We start from the raw sequence: 21,810 nt of genomic DNA on the forward strand, positions 1-21,810 counted from the left end.
GCATCAGAATCAAGATTTATGCAAGAAAAAAAATGTCTCTAACTTAAAGGAGGAAGGATGAAATGGCATGTAACAATAAGGTAACGCATTCTGTGAGCATTCAGACATCGCCGCTTTTACTGGCTTTTGCACAGGGAATGAATGCTTTTGCTTTGTGTCCAGGCTGCAGGTTTGGGGGAGAGAAAGCAAAACTGCACATACTCTGCAAGGAGGAGCTATAACACAGATAGATCCAGTTCAGAAAAAAAGGGAACGTTTTCTTCCAAACCATCACATTCACATATTCTGGATGAGCGTAAAACTGTGTAGTTTCACCCTGAATGTTTTTCAAAACAGAATGCTTCTTTCCAGAGTGCACGTATCGATATAAGTAAACCAGCGTAAATGTCACGCTTGTTCTGTCCGAGTAGCATAGTTTTGTTCTCGTGCAATGGGAGCAGGTGGTGGGAGGTTGTTTTGATGAGGTTAAGAAGCTCCTCCCCTCTTTCCCCAAGCAGCAGTCTAATCTGCGTCAGCAGTAATTGTGTGCCTTGCACTGCTTTTCAGTGAGGGTGAGTGCAAAAGATACATCAATATGAGGTATCAAACTGAGGCTTAGATCTTCCTTTTAAGTGGCTGCTCATTTCCTTGAGCCATAACATGGGCTAAAGGTTAACTGACACATTCTTCGTGGAAGAACAATCTCTTTTTTTGGGAAGGGAGAAGGAGGGGGGAAGGGCGTTGTTTCATATTCGTTCCTACCTATAGCCTAAATGTGATGTACAGTGCCGTTCATGCAGATTGTTTTTTTTCCCACTGGATTATTTGCTAATCAGACTTCAGTGCAGTGGAGCTCAGAGACTGTGCCTAGCTAGGCGGCTCTGCCGGGCGCCCCAGCCCCGGCGCCGAGGACCGAAGCGGCTGCCGCGCTCCGGGCGCCGCCGCCGCCGCCGCCGCCCCGGCGATGGGCCTAGCGCGGGGGAGCTGTCCGAGGTGCTAGGATGTGGCTGCGCGGGGGGTCAGGGCAGCCGGATTGCGGCAGGAGAGGAGCCCCACAGTCCTGCTGGCACCCGAAGGTAGGCTTGCTCTTTGTTTGAGAATCCCTGATTAATCAACAGCAGCACCAACAGACTAAGGCAGTTGGAGAGAGCAAGCCTGCCTGTAGTCACGGGGGAGAGAGAGAGAGACGATGCCACGAGCTAGACTGCCTCAGACCTTCTGTATCTAAGTGGCAATGAGAGACCGAGCATCTTTCCTGCTGCAAGAAGCCATTTGGATAGGATGTTTTCTATTCCTTATATTCCTTTCTTTTTGTCTCCACAGAACATATTCAAATGAGGCACCTTAGAAATCTCTGTGTTAGTGCATATGATGGTGCTGTAATCTTCTGTGTTGTAAAGTGGGTAAAAATCATCCAGTTTCTTCTCTGCTGGACCTCCAAGCAGGGTGTTGTTTTTACCCTCCCATTATCTGTGCCCTCTCTTCTCTGAATGTGGATTTAAAGAAGCAAGCACCTGTCTTCTCTTGCCACTGCATTTTTTAAAAGCCAAACTTTCCATGTCATTTTAATTGTATGCTAAGAAGATCTGTAATGTAACACACTGACTTATAGTGATGTCGAATTCTACAATCTGGGCAGTTTTGCCAACAAGATTTAATGCACTTTAACTGAAGAAAAAACTGAACCTAACTGCAAATCTATTTCTTATGGTGCTGAAATATCCCTTCCGACTGCACTGAGATAACCACAGGAAAGGGCTTTTACAGGCAAAAGTCACCTTTGATTATTGCACTTAGCAGTCCCCGTGGACTTAAATTTTGGTACGTACATATTTTAATACATTATATAAGCATGCTAATAAAATATGGTGCTGATTAGAATGAAAAAAATAATATTACAAAATGAAATAATGAGTAGTCAGAATGCATAATGATGAAATTGCATGTATTTTTAGAAGGGATTAATCAAGCCATTGCTAACCTAAAAGATGAAGTCTATTTCACTGTTTTTGTGTACTTCACATGTTGACTGTGCTTGTAATGGAGACATTTTGCATCTGGATTTCTTTTTTTGTTTGTAAAAAGCACTGTTAAATAATAAAAAAACATTCTTTGCTATTTTCTGATGAATTAATTGAAATAATTTCTAACATCTGTGTTAGTTACTTATCAGACCCACTGCACCATTAATATTTTACAGCATCTTAACATGATGTTGGTGGTAGTGAAATCTCCATTTCATTTTCTTAAGGAGGAAGAAAAAAATACATCCTTCAGCAAGAAGCTCACTCTTTCCTCTGAGTTCAAATGCACTCCTGTTTGTATATAAAATGTGTGTGTTTTGTGGTTTTATTTTTTTCTTGTTGTTCATAAGCCTTCTGCATAATGCTGGGATGATATAATGTCAGAATTGCACTTTAAGTGTTATCTATTCTGAATCTAGATTTGTAATTGTCCAAGATCAGTGTGATTAGGGGGAAGCATTATTTTCCTCAGGAGATAAAAGTGATAAAAGTATTACTGTATTGCAAAGTAAACAACAGCTCTCTACATTCTGGAGTCATAGAGGAGTCATTGTTAGCAAAGACCTTTTCCCTTTTCAAAAGGCACTAATAAGGGAGCCAAAATGCAAGGCTCAGGGAATTTTTTTTCAGTTCTTAAAACTACAGGGAGCATAACTTTTCCCTATGAAGGGTGGGTCGTCTATAGAAACAGACTATTTCTTTAAACGCATGCAATAACATTTTCATTCTACTGAAGGAGCCACTTCTAACCTCTTTAAGTGAAGGGCTTGGCACGGCTTAGCTTCAATGATTTCACCCAAGTGCTAGAGCAGTATAATGAGGAGAAGGTATATAATCTGTAATTTCAGTCAAAATACAAAGTATATTTTGTACTTTCAAATGAGTGTAATGGCTGTTTTTCTTTAAATATCTGCTTTAAAAGTTGTCAATTAATAGATAGTAGGAAACCTGCAGCCTATTTCAGAAGGTCTTTCTTCTTTGACATTAGAATTGAATGCATCACTGTGTGTGAAAACAGTTATGCCAGCTCATTGTTAAGAATGAGCAGGGAATGCAACTCTAAAAAGCATGTCTTAGTAATTTGTCTCATCACATTCAACTGTTTAGGTATTTCAAAGCTCGCTTGGTGTAAGGCACAGTTATGATAAGAGAGAGAGTTCTGCAAAGTAGCCTCTAGTACGTTTTTCCATCATTGAATTTTTTCTTGGTTGCAGTGAAAGTATTCTTTGTACATCCAATACCATTAGGTCCTTATTAGTGATGCTGTGGTCAGCAGTTTATGAAAATTGGATATGGCTGGTCTGCCTACTTTGCTGTTACTGCCTTGCATGCAACTAGAATGCACAGCTCAAACTCAAGGGTTGAATGGCTGATTAGCACCCCTGACTTGTGCAGAATCCTTCCGATATACTGAATTTAGTGGAGGAAATTGACAGGTAATGAGAAAGAAGATGTGTTCTTAAAGAGAGGAGACAGTATTTGGAAGGGAGACTGGCAGGACTGGAGAGATGGGTAGACCTTTATAAATTAGGGGTTGGACTCAGGACTACGGGCAACCCCACTCTTGTGTTTCCAAGCTGTGTTCTCCTATGTTAATTTAAAAAAAAAAAAAATCACGATGGTTTGGAAGAAGGCAATCAGTGCCTTTGTCATTACTTTTAAAAGCTCCTTCAGTTTAATTTCAGCATTGCCAATTTTCAATGCAGCACAGCTGCAGCTTATGGCTGTCAAGCATGCTGAAAAGCAACTGATATTTTGGGGATCCTCATGTGAATAAGAGGGAGAACTACATGTCTGAATATGAATGTATAGCATTGCTTTGATACTGTGATACTGGGTCGATTAGTCCTCATTCTTAATTCAATATTTTTGCACACTGATCATATGAAAAGGAGGTGGTTTGGGTTTGACCAAGAATGCTATGTGTTTGGCATCAGAGCAAAGAGTTACATTAGAAGTAAGGTATGCAACAGTCTCATGAAGCACAATGCATTATTCTCCCACAGAATTTTTGTCTGAATCGATACAAAGATCTTGAATTTAGTTATGTAAATATTTCTAGCCAAACCAGTAAAGGGATTGCTTGCCCTTGCCAGTAAACCAGATGCACTGGCAGGGAAGAAAAAAAAATTATTCTCGCTTGCTTTACTCCTCCCATGCTGACAGCTGATTGCCTGGGCCACGACAGTGCGAGCTGCTCTGTGCTCCTTTGCCAATATCCCTCTGATCTGGGGATACCTGGAGGGGCAGGTGCCAGTAGCATGGTTGGCTTGTTTTCTTTTCTTTTTTTTTTTTTTTTTTTTTTTCCTCAATGAGGTTTCAGGTAGTGTTAGTTTGACCTTCAAGAGGCAAGGTGAACATGTTGGAAAACTCTTTCTTTATGTCCCTGCACTCAGGTGAATTTCCAAACATATTCATGTTCAGTGAACACTCGCCACAAAGTTCCTCCAATCAATTTTTGTTGACTTCTCAGTATGCTGCCTTCAATAGCTGAAATCCAGGGCTTTTCCTCCTCCCTGCTGTCTCCTTCTGTTCCTTCACAATGAGGAGGAGAAGAGAAAGGAGTGTCAAAAGAATCTCCCAAACAGAGCAACTCCCAGTTATAATTTTCTAGGGTTGCTTGGTTTCAGAAAATAAAATGCACTGAAAATAATTTGATTGCAAATACACAGGTGACTCTACATGGTCCTTGTTATCAGCTAACAAAATACCTGACCACAGTAGGCATGTTAGGAGTACCAAAATGGTGGTGCCTCACCTACAACTTGCATTTACATATTTTTAATCAACTATAAATGTACTCAAAACAGAACGCATGCTTGTACTTGTATCTGCCCTGGCAGATGGTTGGGAATTGCTCACTGCCTGAGTTTACCAGTCAGCAGAACCTTTGATCAAAAGTTGATCAGTGCTGTCCACACATTTTCCAAGGAGGGTGACAAGAAGCAATGCATGGGACTCAGTGGGCCACATGTATTGTTTGCAGCCTGTTGCAGTTATAAAGCACATTTATTAAGGTAAGATAGTATCTCTGAAGTGGCATTAATACCTGTAAATAAAATTGGTCCTAATGTGCTGTATAGGGAATACTAATACTGTAAAAATGTTTACAGTAATTAGTTAGGCTTTTTGCTCCAGCTGTTTGCATTTTTATTCCCTGTTTAAGCATATCATGCACAACTATCCAATATTATTAAATGCAATGTGGCTGTAAAATACCATGCATGCAGGAGGTACATGGGTTTTGATCCAAAAAATGCTTGTGACTTGTATAGATGTTTTTCAGAGTTAGTGCCATAAGAGCCGATTCAAGGTTTTGAAATACCTAGGAGAGCTGCAACCCCCTCCAGGAGTACCCCAAACTGAATTTGGTGTTATGAGCATGCAAGCATCAACAGTCACAGTGGGACTTCAGTAGCTACAGTTGCTCAGTACTGTTGCAGGATTGGACCCCTGTTAGGACAAAGAATATAACTTGATCTGTTTATTAAATAGTCTGTCATTCTGCATGAGATTAGTAATAGGAAACATCAGTGATAAACAAGCATATAAAGTATCTGGTCAGTGCATGCAGCAGAATAAAGGCTTTTTTATTTCAGTCCTTTTGCAATTGGAATGACTTTATCCTCTCGTGTGAAAAGTAAATATAATAAAATGAGATTCAGCATATCTTTCAATGTCAGCTCAATTTTGACCTCAAAAAAGAAAGAGAAACAATGAGAAAAAAAATATGCGGTGGTGGTGTCCTAAAAGAAAGTATGAAGCAGATCAAGCTCTGTATGTCTCAGGGAAAAACGGATCAGAACTGCATTTATTGAAAGCCTGATGAAGTTATCTTCAGTATAAAATTTCACATTATATTTCAGGAGAAGTCACTGGAGAAATCAGTAGTAAAACTGCCATTAAGGTGGCTAGGGTGGGGGTTCTTTGTTGTACAGGTTTATCTGAATTTAATTCAACATACACAGAAACTAGGCTTTACTGAAAGTCCAAAATGGAAAATAAAGTGAAATAGCCATCTACTGGGGAAATTACCCAGACTTTAACCATCAAAAGGCACATATCATTTGTGCAGTTCAGAGACAGTGGAGTTAGAGCTGTCTATTTTGTTAGCATTGTTTGTTAGCATTTAATCAGGTAGGTAGGCTTCAATCAGGCTGTAGACAGAGATTCTTAGGAAGGACTATGGTATCTGGACTTACTTTTGTTAATCAGAAAAGTTAGGAACTGGTCAAAAATGTCTACTGAAGCATCAGTAACATTGATAGAGTCTGTTTAGCTCATTGTCAGCTTCACAATTCACTCCTTTGCAGATGCTGTACCACTATTGGTGAATATATAGAATGGCTCAATGCATATTCCAACCCAGTGGAGTTCTAGCCACTTCCAAAGTGAAAGCTCTGTGAAATTGCATGCATGCACATTGGGCTGCACTAAGACCTCCTTCACTGGTTTTACCCTGCAGGGATTAGTAGGAGATACTGATACCCATGCCTGAAAATACTTAAAGATCAATTTAGTGACCCTGAACATCAGCCTTACACTCATGTTCAGGCTTAGCTGATAGAAAAGGTTGTCTTGGGAGGTAGAAGAGATGATAGGAGCAAATCTTTTGCATCCTCTGAATCTTCATGATTTTAACAGTGAGGTTACCGTTGTACAGAAATAATTTCAGTATAGAGACACTGAGAATAATGGGAAAAAAATATTGGTGTTCTTTTTAAGCATTAACTGCCTGAAACCAGCTGCTTCTTGCCATTGCCACTTCAAGTGATCAAAAACAGGAAAAAAAAAATTAAAGGGTAGAAAAATATCTCTCTCTTTTCTTTTCATCCCTGGCAGGTTGCTTACTCTATGGATGTAAAATCATTTCACTCTCGTGTTCAGGGGTGTGTCTGAAAGCCCAGAGTGGGTTGCTAGAATCTACAAGAGCTTTTTTTTAAAAAAAATATTATTTTTTTTTTTTTTTTAGAATCACTGCCTACTGTTATCAGAATTTTGCTTGCCCAGCAGTGTAATACATTAGAATTATGGCCATATATTAGGAAATGGAGAAAAGATTTTTGGATGCTGATTACACAGGAACTCTGCCCCTAAAATCTGTGTGGAGACAGGATACTTGTTGTCTATTCAGTAAGATCACTTTTAGGTGCAGTGCTGGCATGGTTCTCAGGCTCATTCCGAGAAGTCACACCATCCTTCTTCGGGGAAGGGAAGGATGCTGTAGTAGTGAAGAAGCAAACATGCCTTAGAGAGGCTGAGTTCTGCTGCCAGGTCTGCTGGTGTGTCACTCGGTCACTCTCTGCATCAACTCAGCATTTGTAAGGTGAAGACCCCCCTCACAAGGCTCTGTGAGGATAATGCCATGCAAAATTATGTCTCAGTACATTCAATAATCACTGTTTAAATAAGATGTCACAATTCTGTTTTATTAAAGTTTTATTTTACTTGTTTAATAAGTAGTTAATCCAGTTGCATATAATTTACATAGTATGTTTCTTGAAATTATACCTTGACTTCAGTTGCCTGTAGTATTTACTGATGTGTCTATACACCAGAGTTCTCACAATTTGCAGGGGGTCTCTGCTGAGTGGAAAACTTTTGGGGCCTTTCTGAGAGCTTTTAGGCTGCCTGCCATGGAGCAGAATGACTTAGGGATCTAAGTGTGTTTGTGCTTCATGCTGCTTAGCTGGAGGTGCTGTAATACCTGTGAAAGAAGTATGGAAGCTTGGAGAATTCAAGGCCTTTAGAGTTCTGAAGGTCCCAGCTCAGCTGGGATTTCTTGTCCGTTCTTGGAGCTTCAAGTGAACAAGCTGTTGAGCAACAGATGACCAGGTTTTATGGGCTCATATCTATGTTACTAAGTAATACAGGAAACTATTCCACAGTATTTCTTTCCAGATTTTGAACCTGAAGAAAACTGTGAAATTTTTTGTTCCAAGAACTGGAACAGTATTTTTCACCTGAACTTTGGAATATCCTGCAGAATAGGAATTTTGTCTGGTGATCTGCTTTGGTGCAGCTTTATCTAAACTACAAAAAGGACCTGTTGTCCTGGGATGGAAGCCTTTTCGGTCCAATCCGAACTGAGATCCAGGGAAGTCAGTGTCATTGCAACTGAAGGGTATTAGGAAAAGGGAAGGGGTGGGAGAAAACCTGTTTGGGATTTGAAGAATGTATAACTCGATGGATCTGCATTGCTTGGAAGAAGAGACTTGGGTTTTATCTCATCTCAAGTAATGTTCTGTGTTCTGAATTGCTTTGTTTATTATCCTTTAGACAGGAGAAAGTCTAAAAAAATGTCTCTTACAGAGATGTTAATTACAATTGACACAATCTCGCTGTCATAAACCATAAGCTATTTTCCTACTGATTAAGGTATTATGTGTTTTTCAACCTGCAGGAAACGTTGCTTTCCTTTGTTCATTATCTCCTGCAAGATGATGAGTTCTAATCAGGAGGAGGTCACTTTGGGCGCTTTTCTCCAGTATATTGAAGATTTGGGGATGAAGGCCTATGATGGCTTGGTTATACAGAATGCATCAGACATTGCTCGAGAGAATGATCGCATGAGGAATGAAACAAACCTGGCTTACTTGAAAGAAAAGAGTGAAAAACGCCGAAAACAAGAAGAAGCAATAAAACGGTAAATATTTTGATAAAAAGATGAGTGGTCTGGCAAAGTGAATGAACAGTGAGGGGCTTGGTCTCTGGTAAATGTGTGTAGACCAGTTGATTTCTAAGCAGCTTGCTGGTTAAAGCAGTACAGACCATTGGCCCATGTCAGGCTGCAAATTGCACATGTTTTATGTTGTGTAGATGTGATACTGAATAGTTCTGCATCGCTCAAAGGAAGAGCGTATTCCCTTCCAAAAGTATTCAGTTTGAGCATGTGTGGCATCTTCAGCAGGCGTGATTTGTAATAAAAAGTTTAGGTGTTTGCAATAGGAGATCTGGATCTAGTGGAAAACAGGTTCTTATTCACTCAGTGCTTTTAGATGCTTTTAGATGAACAGTGTGTACTTTGCAAAGATGTATTTGTGCATGAGCTCTTGCAAGACAGGGACAGCCTCACAGGTCAAAGTAGACTCTCCTGGAGTTGATATTTTAAATCCAGTAAATTTTCAAAGGTCTCAAATTGCTGTCTGAGGTTTTACAAAATAATATATCTGTTATTTATGATTTCCTCACCATTCTGCATGCTCTGAAGTCAGTGAAAATACTGCAATCATTTAAAGGAAAATGGATCAAGCCCCTGATGGGCAGAACCCTATAATGGCTCTCCTTGAACAATTCCATTGATTTTAATTGACAGTTAATGAGAGGAGCACTCACATGACCTGTCCTCTTGTGCCAATGGATAGCAGTGAAAACTCTGCAGCCTTTTGGAGAGGAAAAGAAGGTTGAATGGCTTAGATATAAATATTTATTATGTACATATTTGCATATAAAATTTGCATTTTCTCAAGGAGAAGGAAAAATTGTGCAATACAGGTAAATCATCCATCAAAATGTTAAACTTTTATATGCAAATGAATGGCATATAAAAAAACCTGATAGGAGGTCCTTTGAATTTTTTCCCCCAGCATGAATCTTCTGTATTTCAGTTTAAGTGATTACATTTTATGCTATATCTTGGGTACTGTACATCCAGGTATAACAGACATGCTGTGCTGTGAATGTTCCAGCAATGCCTCGGTAGTCTGGTAATTTTGATGAATTGTTAAAAGGAAAAGAGCAGCACATACGGTTTGACAGAGGAGGGAAAAGAAGCAATGTTTATTATTATAAGCATATAAGCAAATACATAATTATAAAAAAATATATAAGCAAAATTATTATGGCTGCTTCACATTCCAGGAAATACAGTTTTATGGATTCTTAATAATTTGGTTGGGGGATAAAAATAATGTGAAATTAAGGTGATTAATGACAGCCCGTGCAATGTGCATTTTGGTACTTTCTGGACTGTTATCTTGTCAGCTCAACTTCTGGGTGATCTTTAGGGGGATTCAAACTGTTGGGGAGTGAAAGGCATAGGCTGCTTGTAGCAGGAGCTGTACTATTCACACCTTCATGAGAAAAATGTTTCTCCTTGCAGCAGATTAATGCAGGAGGGTTTTTTTGTTTGTTTGTTTCACTTTATGCTGGATACACATCTGGTTTCATTCCTGCCATCCTCGTTTAGTGTTCATCTCTGTCTTGATTACTCAGCAGCTACATAAACTGCAGGATTTCCGAGAGGAAAGGGTAAAGAGACCCACCTGAAAGTATTTCTTAATATGATGGAGAGGGAAGTTAAGTTCCAGCTACATTAAGCAGAGGAAGGATTTTAATCTCTCTCACCTGTGAAGTGAGCACATAAAAATATGCTAGTCAATAAATTTAAGAGTAGTGAGATGAAGCATACTTTCTCATCTTACATTGCTGGCTCTTCCTCACTGATGAAAATCAAATTTTAAAAATTTGCAAATATTTTGTATTTATTGAAACATCATTATTTCATTAATTTAGCATTGGCTGGAAAATTAAATTCCCTAGCCTGTGTGGCAACTTCTTCATTTGGTGATAAGCTATATTAAACTGCAATGTATACAGATGTATTTAGAACATAGTCTTCAGGCATGACAGTTAATTATGTTGTGCTGTGGCTAACCTGTTTACATACACTTATGTATGTGTGACCATAAAGGTCACTAAGTGACAGAATAGGTTTTGTTATGAGGAAGTTTCTTGGGGCATGAGAGAGTAAGTTGTGGAGCTACTTCGTTCTTCATAGTCCTCTAGCCAGGCTTGTCTACCTAACTTGAATGGCGGTAACAATATTTCCTACGTTGTGGTTGGTTTGTGTGGTTTTATTTATTGATCTTGGCAAAGTGATTTGATGAAGAGTTCTGGATGAGTGCAGATGATTTAGGGCTGAGCCAAACCATGAATTTCTTGCTTATGCTAAACTGAGATCACTAAGAACAGAGCTTTTCTTTCCAGATACAGTCAGAAGACACAAGGAAGGTTACCGGCGATATAATGGCTTTACCAGAGGAACAGCATGTATATGTATGTGGGCTGGAGTCATCAACATTATTTGAATATAGTGCTTTTCTCTGGGAAACCATCTTTGCAGTGGTCTCCTCTCTCCCCACTTGGTTTATCTGAGTAACACTGAATGGGGTAAACAATATCTGTTTGAGGAAACAAGGTAGGAAGAACACCTTAGGAAATCTTGGAAAACATCGTCTTCGAGTCTTTTTGTCTCATTCCTTTGTAAACTTGGAAAGGGAAAATTAGATATGTGTGATCAGTCATTGATTAGGAAAACTAAAAGCTATGGCAGACCAAGGGAGAACATCTGATTTGACTAAAGGAACCATGATATCTGAAGTCACTTAGGCTGATTGCAATTGAGTCTTCTCCTTGTAGTAACCTCCAGAGATTCATTCAAGACTATGTTGTCTACTGAAACACAGCAGTCGGGGAAAGGTAAAGTAGGATTATTGATTTCTTCTTTGTTCTGTACTATATTCCTTATGTCTTTATCTTATCTTGGTGGTTATTTATATTATCCCCAATTCCTGATAGTGTGGCCTAGATAGCAAGTGGTACATGTGTGCAGTTGTAAAAGTACTACCAGTCTAGGGACTACCAACAGCCGAAAACAATCTCCTTAGCAACAAGGGGGTCATCCCCTGTGATTAACTATGGGTAAATTTGGAGCAGGAGAGGGGGTTCCAGCAAACACTCTGCTTTTGCTTGTGGGAATTAAAATATAGCGGCTGTAAGTCTTTGGCACCTACTGAAAATTACCTAATAGTCCAATTATTGAATTTTTTGAGAATCTATTCAATTCTAGTGTTCAGATGGTCTCTTTTAGAAGAAGGGTGATCATGTATATTAACAACATAATAATGAGTAATTTATTATCTAATAAAGTGGTGGTGTTCACATGCAACACTATTTGGAAGCAGCTGTTATTTACCTAAATCATCTCATAACCATGCTGAATGACTTAAAAGTTCATTGAAATGTATTAGCCTGAGCAGTTTGGAAACAAGATCTGAAAAAAGACGTAAAAAAAAAAAAAAAAGCCATTTGATTGTACATTTTGCCTCCCTAAGGATATATTTGTGTTTCTTCAGTAGCACTGATGTATCTTCGGTGTGACTCCTGTCCTGCTGTGTGTACTTCTGATAGGTTAATTGTGGGGAAAAGTGTATGGATCTATTGTACATTGCAGGGGATAAACCTCATTATATTGGATTGAAAAAAAAAAGCAGCTAGTCTTTGTCTGATCTTGCTGGGCTGAGTCAGCTGATCTGAATTTCTGACCTAATTTTAGTATGGTACTTAGCAATCGTGCAGAGAAAATAAGGTTAATGTGCTGATCAGTAGCTGAGAGTAAGTCACAATAAATATGTTGGTATATATATTTTGGGCCTAATTTTTAGACCTTTCCCCCCCCCCCCCCCCCCCTCTTTTATTTGTCTGGTCTCACTACTTTATCATTGTCTGTTCAGCCGGCTGTGTCCAGACCAAGAGAACAGACTGGCATATTGCCCACAGAGCTTATAAATCACAAATAAAGTTATGAAGCAGTATCATTTTCACTGGCAATAAAGTTGCAGTACTGCGAGATGTACATTTGCCATGATACAATATCTGCTGTGGGCAGCGTTTCTGGGAACAGAAGGTAGATTTGCCTCAGCTGTTATGGGTGCCAGGGAAAAGGTGAGTATTTTGAGTTTACATAGGGCATCTGTTAGAATGAGCAGTTGATTCCTGACTCATCCATAATTGAAATGCATATATTTAGATGTTTTTTATCTATTATATATTGTCATGTGTGGATACTTCACCAGTGCTTTTTTTAGTTGTATAAATACACAATCTTGGTAAGAAACAAATAATGAACCCTCCTCCTTCTCTGAAGGCTGAGACATACTGTATTAATCATAGGGAGTGGCTGGGGTTGCACATTTTCATAGGAAATGTATGCTTTCAGAGTTGTGGCTTCTAGTTTTTAGGTGTTATTCAAGCTACTGTTTCTGTTGGGGAGGTCATCATTTTGATTTGTAACACTATGAAGATGTGATTGCTCTGGTGTAAAGCTTATGGTGTTAGTGGGCACGAATTTCTACCTATCAAACCCTGGACTTAGCCATCAAAAGATTTATTTCTACTTCTAATGGCTTCCCTTACTTGTAGCTCATTCTCAGCACCTAAATGGCTCTGTGGAAAGCCTTGTTTCTGCTTGTTGAGGGAAGTATCCAGACAGATGCTGCTAAGAGGAGGAGCTTTTAGGAGCACTGTTGTGTGCTAAAGCTAGCAGAAATGGGCCAGCCAGCCAGTGGCAGAGTTAAGCTCTTGTAATAAAAAAGGAATTGTAATGAACAGCTGTCATCCTAACCTCTCTTTCTTTTGGCAAATCAAATACTGAAGACTAACCCATCGGCAAAAGTAAGATCATATTTTCCTCTTGCTCTATTTTTTTTTAAGATTGTGGAAGTAATTCAATTGAGGTATTATCTGTCTGTAGTTTTCTGTAATTCCTGTCTTTAGGTTCCTTTGTGAACACGACATAAGTTATGTGTCCTTCAGCTAAGAGTTAAGTGTTATCAAGCGTGGGCAACAGCAAGCAAATATAAAAATATGTCTATGCATGGGGTTACTCACTGCAAAAAGCTCTGTTCAGCTGAGAAAATACATGTAATCTTAAAGTATAGGGACGTGCTGAGGTGTTTCTACCAAAAGTTTTCTACCAGAATACAAAATAACTTCAGTGAAATAACTTCATTATGAACTTTCTGTTTATAATGTTTTGGAACCAGAAGAATACTTTAGGTAAAAGAAAGCTTAAAGTACTGTTTCTTCTTTTTTTGAACATTTGTCTGCAGTTGAAATGTTGCATAGTGAACTATACATTTCTATGTTTACAGGAATACCTATGCTTGCTAGATTGCAATATGCTTACAGCCAGACCTCAAGAAAAAGGTGAAGGAAATGCAATAAATATTTTGGATCACGGTGAGGGGCTTAGTTGAAATACCTTCAAGGACATTATTGAGATGTTATAAATTACAAGCTTGTGAACCTTTTGTTACTGGTTTGGTGTGTTGGTTATTTTGTTTGGTTGGGGTTTTTTTCTGTTGTTTTTTGGGTTTTGTTTGTTTATGTAGTTTTTCTTTTAATTGCAATATCTTGAGTTCACTCAGTGAATGTGAGTTTTGGATACAAGGTCAGTGGTATGTGCCCCTTTAATTAATGGGTACGTGTTATGAGGATGCTTAACTGTGGCACTGGTAGTTTTCGTTATCAACCTCCTGGACATATTGCACACTTATTTCATCCTTGATTAAATTATTGCTGTGATACCATCTTTATGGTGGAAGTGACTGATGAGGTCTGGTAGAGACTGATTTTTGTATGATTTCAAAACCTTTTTCTCATGAAAATATCATAAAAACTCTTTCGATGTTGGGTTGATGTAGAAAGAGTAGCATTGATAGCTTTTTTTTTCACCAAGAGTAAGTAAAATGTTTGTGCAGTCAGTGACCTCCAAATGTATTTTTGTTGCATTTATAAGTAAACAGATGTGATGATCTGGCCAACAAATCCTCCCTTCCAAATGCTCAAATCCATATGTCTGCCTGTATCATTGCCACGCAAAATAAACAACAGACACAATGTAAACTACATTATATTGCTGTGGCTGTTATTCTGACAAGTTTTATTTTAGGACAGTCATGCAACAGATGTAATTTAAAATTTACCATAGAGGCTGATAGCCTGCACGGTAATCCCAAGTACCAAGGAAATAAAGCAGAAATCATTATCAGTTTGGTATCTAAATCTTGACGTTATTTTCAATAAATCTTTCATGATTTTAGGGCTCCTGCCAACAACATTTACTCTTTTTCAGGGAAGTTGTATCTCATCCACTTCATAATTTCACAAATCGCTCAGATGTATACTGGCCCACTATGTAAGTGGGTAGATTTTTGCTCAGGGTTAATTTGCTATATTTAAAAGCATAATTAGAAGTATGGGGTCATAGGGAGCCCAGAGGACTTCTAAAAGGATTACAGACCCCTTTTCTTCTTCTTGTTAAAGTCCAGCCTAAGTGGCTCCATGCTATTGGTATTTGTGGGCTGTCTGACCACCTGTGTAAATGAGTGAACTGGCCTTCTTCCAACTCTGCCTGGGTGTGTTCGTGTACAGCCCACAGGCTGATGCCTCCTGGGCAGGCCGAGTCATTCTGGAGGAGGTCTGTTGTACCCCTGGGAGACACTCCTTGGCATCCCACTGCTGAAAGATGGTGGTGGGGGGGTGTGGATCTTCATGTCCAGTTTTTAGCCATTCATTCTCATTCCACTTTTATTTCTCAGGGTTTTTTCTTGCTGCCCCTTTATTACTTTTCAACTATAGGATGTGGGATTGTAATTTTAATCTGGTAGTTAAAATTATCCAGCATTGTGTCTAAGCAAAATGCATCCTCTTAACAAGATAGAGATGCATGTAGAGCTGTGGGGAGGTAGATATTTTGCATAACCCTCTAGGGTTCTGGTGCTGTTGCTATTTCTAGTCAAAAGTTTGCATTTGTTTGGAAAATGTCTTCAAGTATATTACAAAACTGCATAGAGTAGAGCAGAAATAAATAAACTGTTATTGTGAAGAATGGATTAAAAAAGGAAGACTGTTTTCAAGCATGTTCAGATAGAGTCTTTATAACTAATCTAGGATGGACTTAATTAATGGAGAAATATATTCAGTAGAACAGCACAATTAATACATCATGTAACATTAATAAAGTCTAGTGCAGGACTGCTGGCAAAATTGAAGCATTGATCTGTTCTGGTTCAAGGCTTCCAGTAACCAAAATGTACTCCATGCTGAAGTTCACTGCACCTGACAAAAGTTGTAATTGCCTGTGACCTAAATTAAGAATTCATGTTACAACCTGAAGGATGGATACTCATACAGAAGACACGCAGAAAGTAGTCTCATGACCCATAAGGAGCAAAATTGCAGCTAGTCACACTCCTAGACGTGCATACATGCACATTCAGCCACATGCCCTTTGGAAACCGCCAAAACAGTCTATAATAAACACTGGGAGCATACAGCACTGGTCTGAGAACCCAGCAGAACTGAAGGTCTGCTAGCATTGAGTAATATGAGTGAATCTTTCTGTGCCTTCAGGAAAATCCATTGTTTAACAATACCTGTTCATGAGGTTGAAGAAAAACCAACATGTTCTTTGAGAAAAACAGCTCAGTGCATTGCTCTTTCAGGGACCATAAATCGCAGCTGTATTTGTCTGTTTTTAATAATAATAAAGATTACTTTATGCCCGACCCAGCTGGCAGGTGTTTGTTCCCTTTGCATATTCTCCTTCTCAGAACCCTTCTGACAAGTGATGCATGCTTTTTTATTTATTTATTTTCCTCTATGGGAAAACACAAACATAATATGGTGCTTGATAATTTAATTGGGATGTGTATTTTCTTAGGCTAAAGAAGAGAGTCTGCTCCTGGGTATACCCCTGAAAGCAGACAATGTCAGTACAGACCATCTCTGCAACAGAAGCATCTGGTGATGGGTATCTTGTTCTGAGTTGCACTAGATCAGTGGCTAAAATTTATATGAAAATAGGAATGTGCATGTGTACTGATTAGATTTTTACACGATTGGATTAAAATGGGTGTAAGGAGAGATTAGAAAAGAAATGAATTGTAGAGACATTACTAGCTGTAGATTTTATAGTTAATTTGAGACTGCTTTTATTTTCCCTCATGGCTTTCCACTCTAATTTGACTTGTAATCCTAAGTGACGTCAGTTTAGAAATATTAAAAAAAACAACAACCAAACCCCCCAAAACCACCCCAAAACGAACCAAAGAAAAAAAAATCTCCACCATGTGGGGTGTGTCATTGGCACAGGGCCTTCATCAAAGACGTAGAGGCAGCTGCCATCTCCTGTGCCGAGCGGGCATGGCAGAGCTGCCATGGGGTGGGTGCTGCTCAGCCTTGGGACAGCCCTGCGCACCTGGGGGTTGGCAGTGCCGAGGTGCTGCTGGGGGCGAATGCTGCAGCCCCCCAGTGAGCTGCTGGGAGCCTGCAAATGAGCAGTGAGCTGGTTTGGTCCTGTAGAAGGCAGTCATAAGTGGAATAGATTTGTATTTTATTTTTATTGCACAGTACCCAAGGACCCCAAATGGAAATTAGATTCCTATGAAACACTAACCCAGTGCACGCATGCAGCACAAAGACGGCTCACAGCAATGAGCTGAAATTGTACCCAACAGGTGACTAAAGGGACAGCTGAAGAGTTCAGGGACTGCTCGTTTCCTTCCCTATATTAGTACAGCAAAGAATAAACTGGAGTGTATCCCCAGTGGTTGTGATGAATTACATCCAGCAGTACTCTCTGAAAGCTGGAGAAGAACAAATGCTTCCAATAGACTCTGGCAGATGCTTCTGGAACGTGTCAAGATTGAGAAGGCCACAGCCAGCTAAAACCCACAGAAATTTTCCTGCCAACAAGTGTGTTACTTGACAAAATTGTAACATTTTTAAAGATCACAAATGAGAGTAACTGTAGGGTTTATCATACATTAATAAGATTTACCTGAGTTTAATCCGTTTCTCCTTTTGGTGGATTATATAGGGCGTATCTTACCAGTAGATCCTCTGGTAGCTGAGGGCACTTTAGTTATTAAGTTGAGATCACATGTTAGGAGCCATTAAGTGAATTGCTTTTTACAGCCTTTCCCTGAATGCTAGGGCAAATGCAGTATTTCATACCCTTAGCTAATTTCATGCTGTAATTTAATTTCTGAAACATACTTTTAATTGAATCTTTAAAGACAAAAGGAAACTGCTGAGTCCTTTAGTATTGCAAAAGAGATTGTTTAAAAGTGTAGCCCATCTAGAGAATAATCTTCTATAATTAAACGTAAAGTTTGTTTTGCTTCTCTGCATGCAGCTATGGAGAAGCAAATTCCTGCTGTCTGCAGAAAGCTCATGGCTGAAAGAGAGGTATCAGGGAATGTGAGAAGTTATTTATCTTAGGCTCGGCTTTGTAACTCTGACATGAGACAGTCCTGCAGCCCTCTATCATGTGCAAGTCTCAATAAGTAACCAAAGAGAGGCTAATTAAAAAATTAGTCTGCTAACACCAAAATCACATTAGTAGGAGCTCTGACTAGTGATCTCATTTTTCTAATTTTTGGTAATGAGATGAACTTGAGAGAGATGTCAGCAATTTTGTCATAAATTGTCAAAAAAACCCATAAATCAGTTATTTGCATCTTGAAACCGCATCTGATATTTTAGTGGTTAGATTTTGATATTCCTCTCCCATAAGCAGAGAGATTCAAGGTAGTTTCAGTAAAAATCCATATAATCTGTTAAGCAATTTTGTTATGGGAGAAACATCTTGATTGGATCAGTAGTGATGCAGGTCTTTGATTTTATGGACATCTGATTAAAAATAATAACAATCAACGTTAAATGCAGCCCATTGTAATGGAGAGGAAATCCTGAAACACTGCTCTGTGTTTTAGTATTCTGATTCCTTTAAATCAGCAAGTGATTTGCAATGGAGATTTTTCCTTTTATTGCTATTGGAGAAAAACCTATGATACACAGTGGAAATGAGCTGTGTATGGGGACATGAAGAATGTAATTGAAGTAAGAAGCATAAGGTTAAAAAAGAGAAGGATCTGAAATTAACCCATGAAGCTCCAACACAGTATCTTCTAAAAAAGGGAAAGAACAAAAGCAACATCTTGTTCTTTACATTCTGGGAGACCTCTGCACTTCCAGATGCCCTGAGCTGGTAGTAATTAGAGGCATGAGTGGTGCCATAGGTTTAGAGACCAGCCCTATGTAACTGATGGGAAGAATTTGGAAGCCAGAGTAGGGTTGGGGGGGAATCCATTTGGCTGTAATTCAAATTTCTTTTTTTGGGGGGGGGGGGGGGGTGGGTTTGTTTGTTTGTTTGTTTTCTTGCTGGAAGGAAACATTGAGAGAATCAGCTGCCTTTCAACTGCCTTTTCAATACAGGTTATCCCTTTTCAAGCACTTCTACAGAAAGCATGGAGACAAAGGGCTAACTTTTATTAAAAATTCCAATTGCATTGAGGTCTGCCTGCTTTTATGTAATTGCTTAGAGGCCCAGGCACTCATTCTTTATGGTTAGGCTCCTTGTAATTTTTTGCTTGAAGTTTGGTTGTTCCGTAGTATCAAAAACTATTTCAGGACTTGGATATCTTTTCTCTTGGAGCAGTAGCACACATGAAAATCATCTAAACATGTATTAAATGCTGAAGATCAAGGTATGCCAAAGCTCTTTGGGCACTTCATGTTACGTCCTGGCCCCACAGTGATGTTTCTGAAAGTGCAGGGGCGGTGTGCCTCACTGGAACTGGCCTCAGTCAGGTGAAACAGTCCTATGGCTTCCCCTGCAGGAAGAGAATCAACTTTATGAACCTGGCTTTGGATTGCCAGTACCTCCAGCCGTATTCTGTCACCAAGTTAGGAACGGCAGCCCATATGATGCAGGTCTGTTGTATTAGCAGGCTTTTAGTTTTGGTATGAAATGTTAAAACTCTGATATGTTTTCTGCCTCAGTGTCAGGAACGTCTCTCATAGGAATCTCTTGTGTTGACTGTCAGCTTGTGGATTACCACATGAAAAAAAGCAATGACTGAATTTTACAGTGGTTCCACATGTTGTTTGTTATTTCACTGGAACTATTGTCCCCACTTCTTCTCTCTACCAGTTATATCTGTGTTTTGAGGGCTGAAGCAGAAATACAATTTTCTGTGTATTTAAATGGAAAAGTATACCAAAAATCATGTACTACAACATATGCCAAATATAAATGCTTTTGAAGACTGAACTGATAATGTTGTGCTACATGGCTATTGTTTTGAGATTACAAGTTTTTAATCGGCATATCACAAATACCATTTAAGAGATAATTTAAATTGTTTTGGCTTTACATCTAACTGTTAGGCTAAGCAGAGTGCATCTTTTTTTCCTAGGAAATCATATTTCTGCATTGTTAATCTGCATTCTGCTATGGCTGTGATGAAGCAGGTCAAGAACTGCATATGTACTTGCCATGGCAACCCCTGTATCACATGACACACACGCTAGTTCAGCCAAAGAGCTTCATGGCTTATTAAACAGGCAGGCACAGACCCAGACACACACCATTTTGCTATGTGACGGCTCTGGCCCTGGCAGCGTTTTAAAGGGAAACTGTATTTGAGCATCATAGTGTTTTTATCAGCACCATCTTGCCCAAATTCCTTCCCCTCCTCTTAAATGCTGTGTTGAGTTTGTAAAAAATGGATGAAGGTTGACAAGACTGTGCTTATAGGTGTTCTGTCTTTCATTTGGAAAAGAATCTATATGTGAAGCTAAAATAAAGGGGAGGTGGGGGTTAATTTTATTTTTTGCTTAATTAGAAATTAAGGGGCTCTTTGCAGCTGAGTGCACAATATACTGCGTTTATGGACACATTTCCTGCTTTCACCTCCTGTGGGCTTTTACTAGATTTCAGGAGAGTAAATGAGGACAGGGCAAAAAAATCCCTGGTCCATTCCAGTAACAACAACGCATTCTCAAAACATTTGCCTAAACCCACCCTTGTTCCTTGCTGCTTAACATACTTCCTCTTAGACCTGATGATGGTGACAATGATCTTTAACTCCTCACCCAGCAAAATGTAACCTGATAGAAGTTTTTCCTAACTTTGCTTAAGTTACTTGATTAGCAAATCTGAGGGGCTGCAACCTCACTGGGAATAAGTGGTGGTGAGCAAAAAGAAGTTAAGAGGTGGGGCTGGACTTGAGTAAGTATGTCTGTCTGCACCTTAATGTTCCTGAAGGAAAGGAGAACAGCAGAAATACAGTCTTGCCCTGATTCCATTGCTAAAATGGAGGCACAGTATATGCTGCCCGTGGTGTCATCTCAGCTGCCCACTGGCACTGTTCTTGAGGAGGAGCACACTAGTATACTCAGAGAGGAGCTGCTGGAAAATGGATTCTTTACCAAAACAGCACACACAATGGGTAGGAATCACTATCCCATTCTGTTCGCTTTTCCTCTCTCGGATGCCTGACTGAAGTGGCATGTTTTTTCTTTCTCATCTAGTTGGAACCTGAGGTTTTTGTGGCAAGCACATAATTTGAACCCAGATACGTGGCCAGGTGCCTGCCTAAAATGGAGAACAACACTCTGCACAGCAACAAAACATTGAGAAAAGACTGTATTAGTCTTAATTAGTAATTGCCCCCCAAAAAACTTATTTAGTTTATGTCTGCTGAGCAGGTGCATTTACCAATAGTTACAGAGAGACCAACTCTCAGTTTCATGTGCTGAAATTATTAATTTCTGTGATTTATGGTGTTGCTTTTGAACTTAAGGAAAATCTTCTTTCAATGTGCATTTCCAGTCGGTCAATTTTCATCTCTAGTTCCCAAGTAATCAGTCAAGGTGTAAATACTTATAGTTAACAGTATTCAGTGAGGGACTGCTGGTTCCTTCTGTTCTGTTTCAAATCAGTTTATTGTTTGGTTACCATTTTGGAGATGGTCTACAGTAAGGGAACAATAACCTGCCCTGGGAATTAATTTAGAGTGGTACTTGTACATAAATTGACCATTAAACAGAGAAGCAGTATTTTGTTTGTTAGTAGGGACAGAGATAAGAAAGGTGCTCTTTCTGAAGTGTGTATCCGTGCGTCTCTGCCAATGATTGTACAAGGAATCTAATGAAAAATCAGAATTTCAGTGAG

At 39.3% G+C, this 21,810-nt stretch overlaps 1 protein-coding gene across 4 annotated transcripts in view; it reads left to right on the top strand.

Annotated features, from left to right (window-relative positions):
* The first annotated feature begins 765 nt into the window (after nucleotides 1-765).
* NYAP2 (neuronal tyrosine-phosphorylated phosphoinositide-3-kinase adaptor 2) overlaps nucleotides 766-21,810 on the top strand; it is a 147,110-nt gene continuing 126,065 nt past the window's right edge. The window contains exons 1-3 of one of the 4 annotated variants that reach the window (XM_037407458.1): nucleotides 969-1,055; nucleotides 1,303-1,800; nucleotides 8,407-8,649. In XM_037407458.1, coding sequence (XP_037263355.1) covers nucleotides 8,444-8,649 — 206 coding nt within the window. In that variant the 5' untranslated portion in view covers nucleotides 969-1,055; nucleotides 1,303-1,800; nucleotides 8,407-8,443. Of the gene's footprint in view, nucleotides 1,801-8,406; nucleotides 8,650-13,366; nucleotides 13,458-21,810 lie in introns of those variants that run through there. The other 3 variants (XM_037407461.1, XM_037407459.1, XM_037407460.1) reach the window with 3 other exon arrangements.

The sequence above is a fragment of the Falco rusticolus genome, chromosome 13, assembly GCF_015220075.1.
Source record: "Falco rusticolus isolate bFalRus1 chromosome 13, bFalRus1.pri, whole genome shotgun sequence".
Lineage (NCBI taxonomy): Eukaryota > Metazoa > Chordata > Aves > Falconiformes > Falconidae > Falco > Falco rusticolus.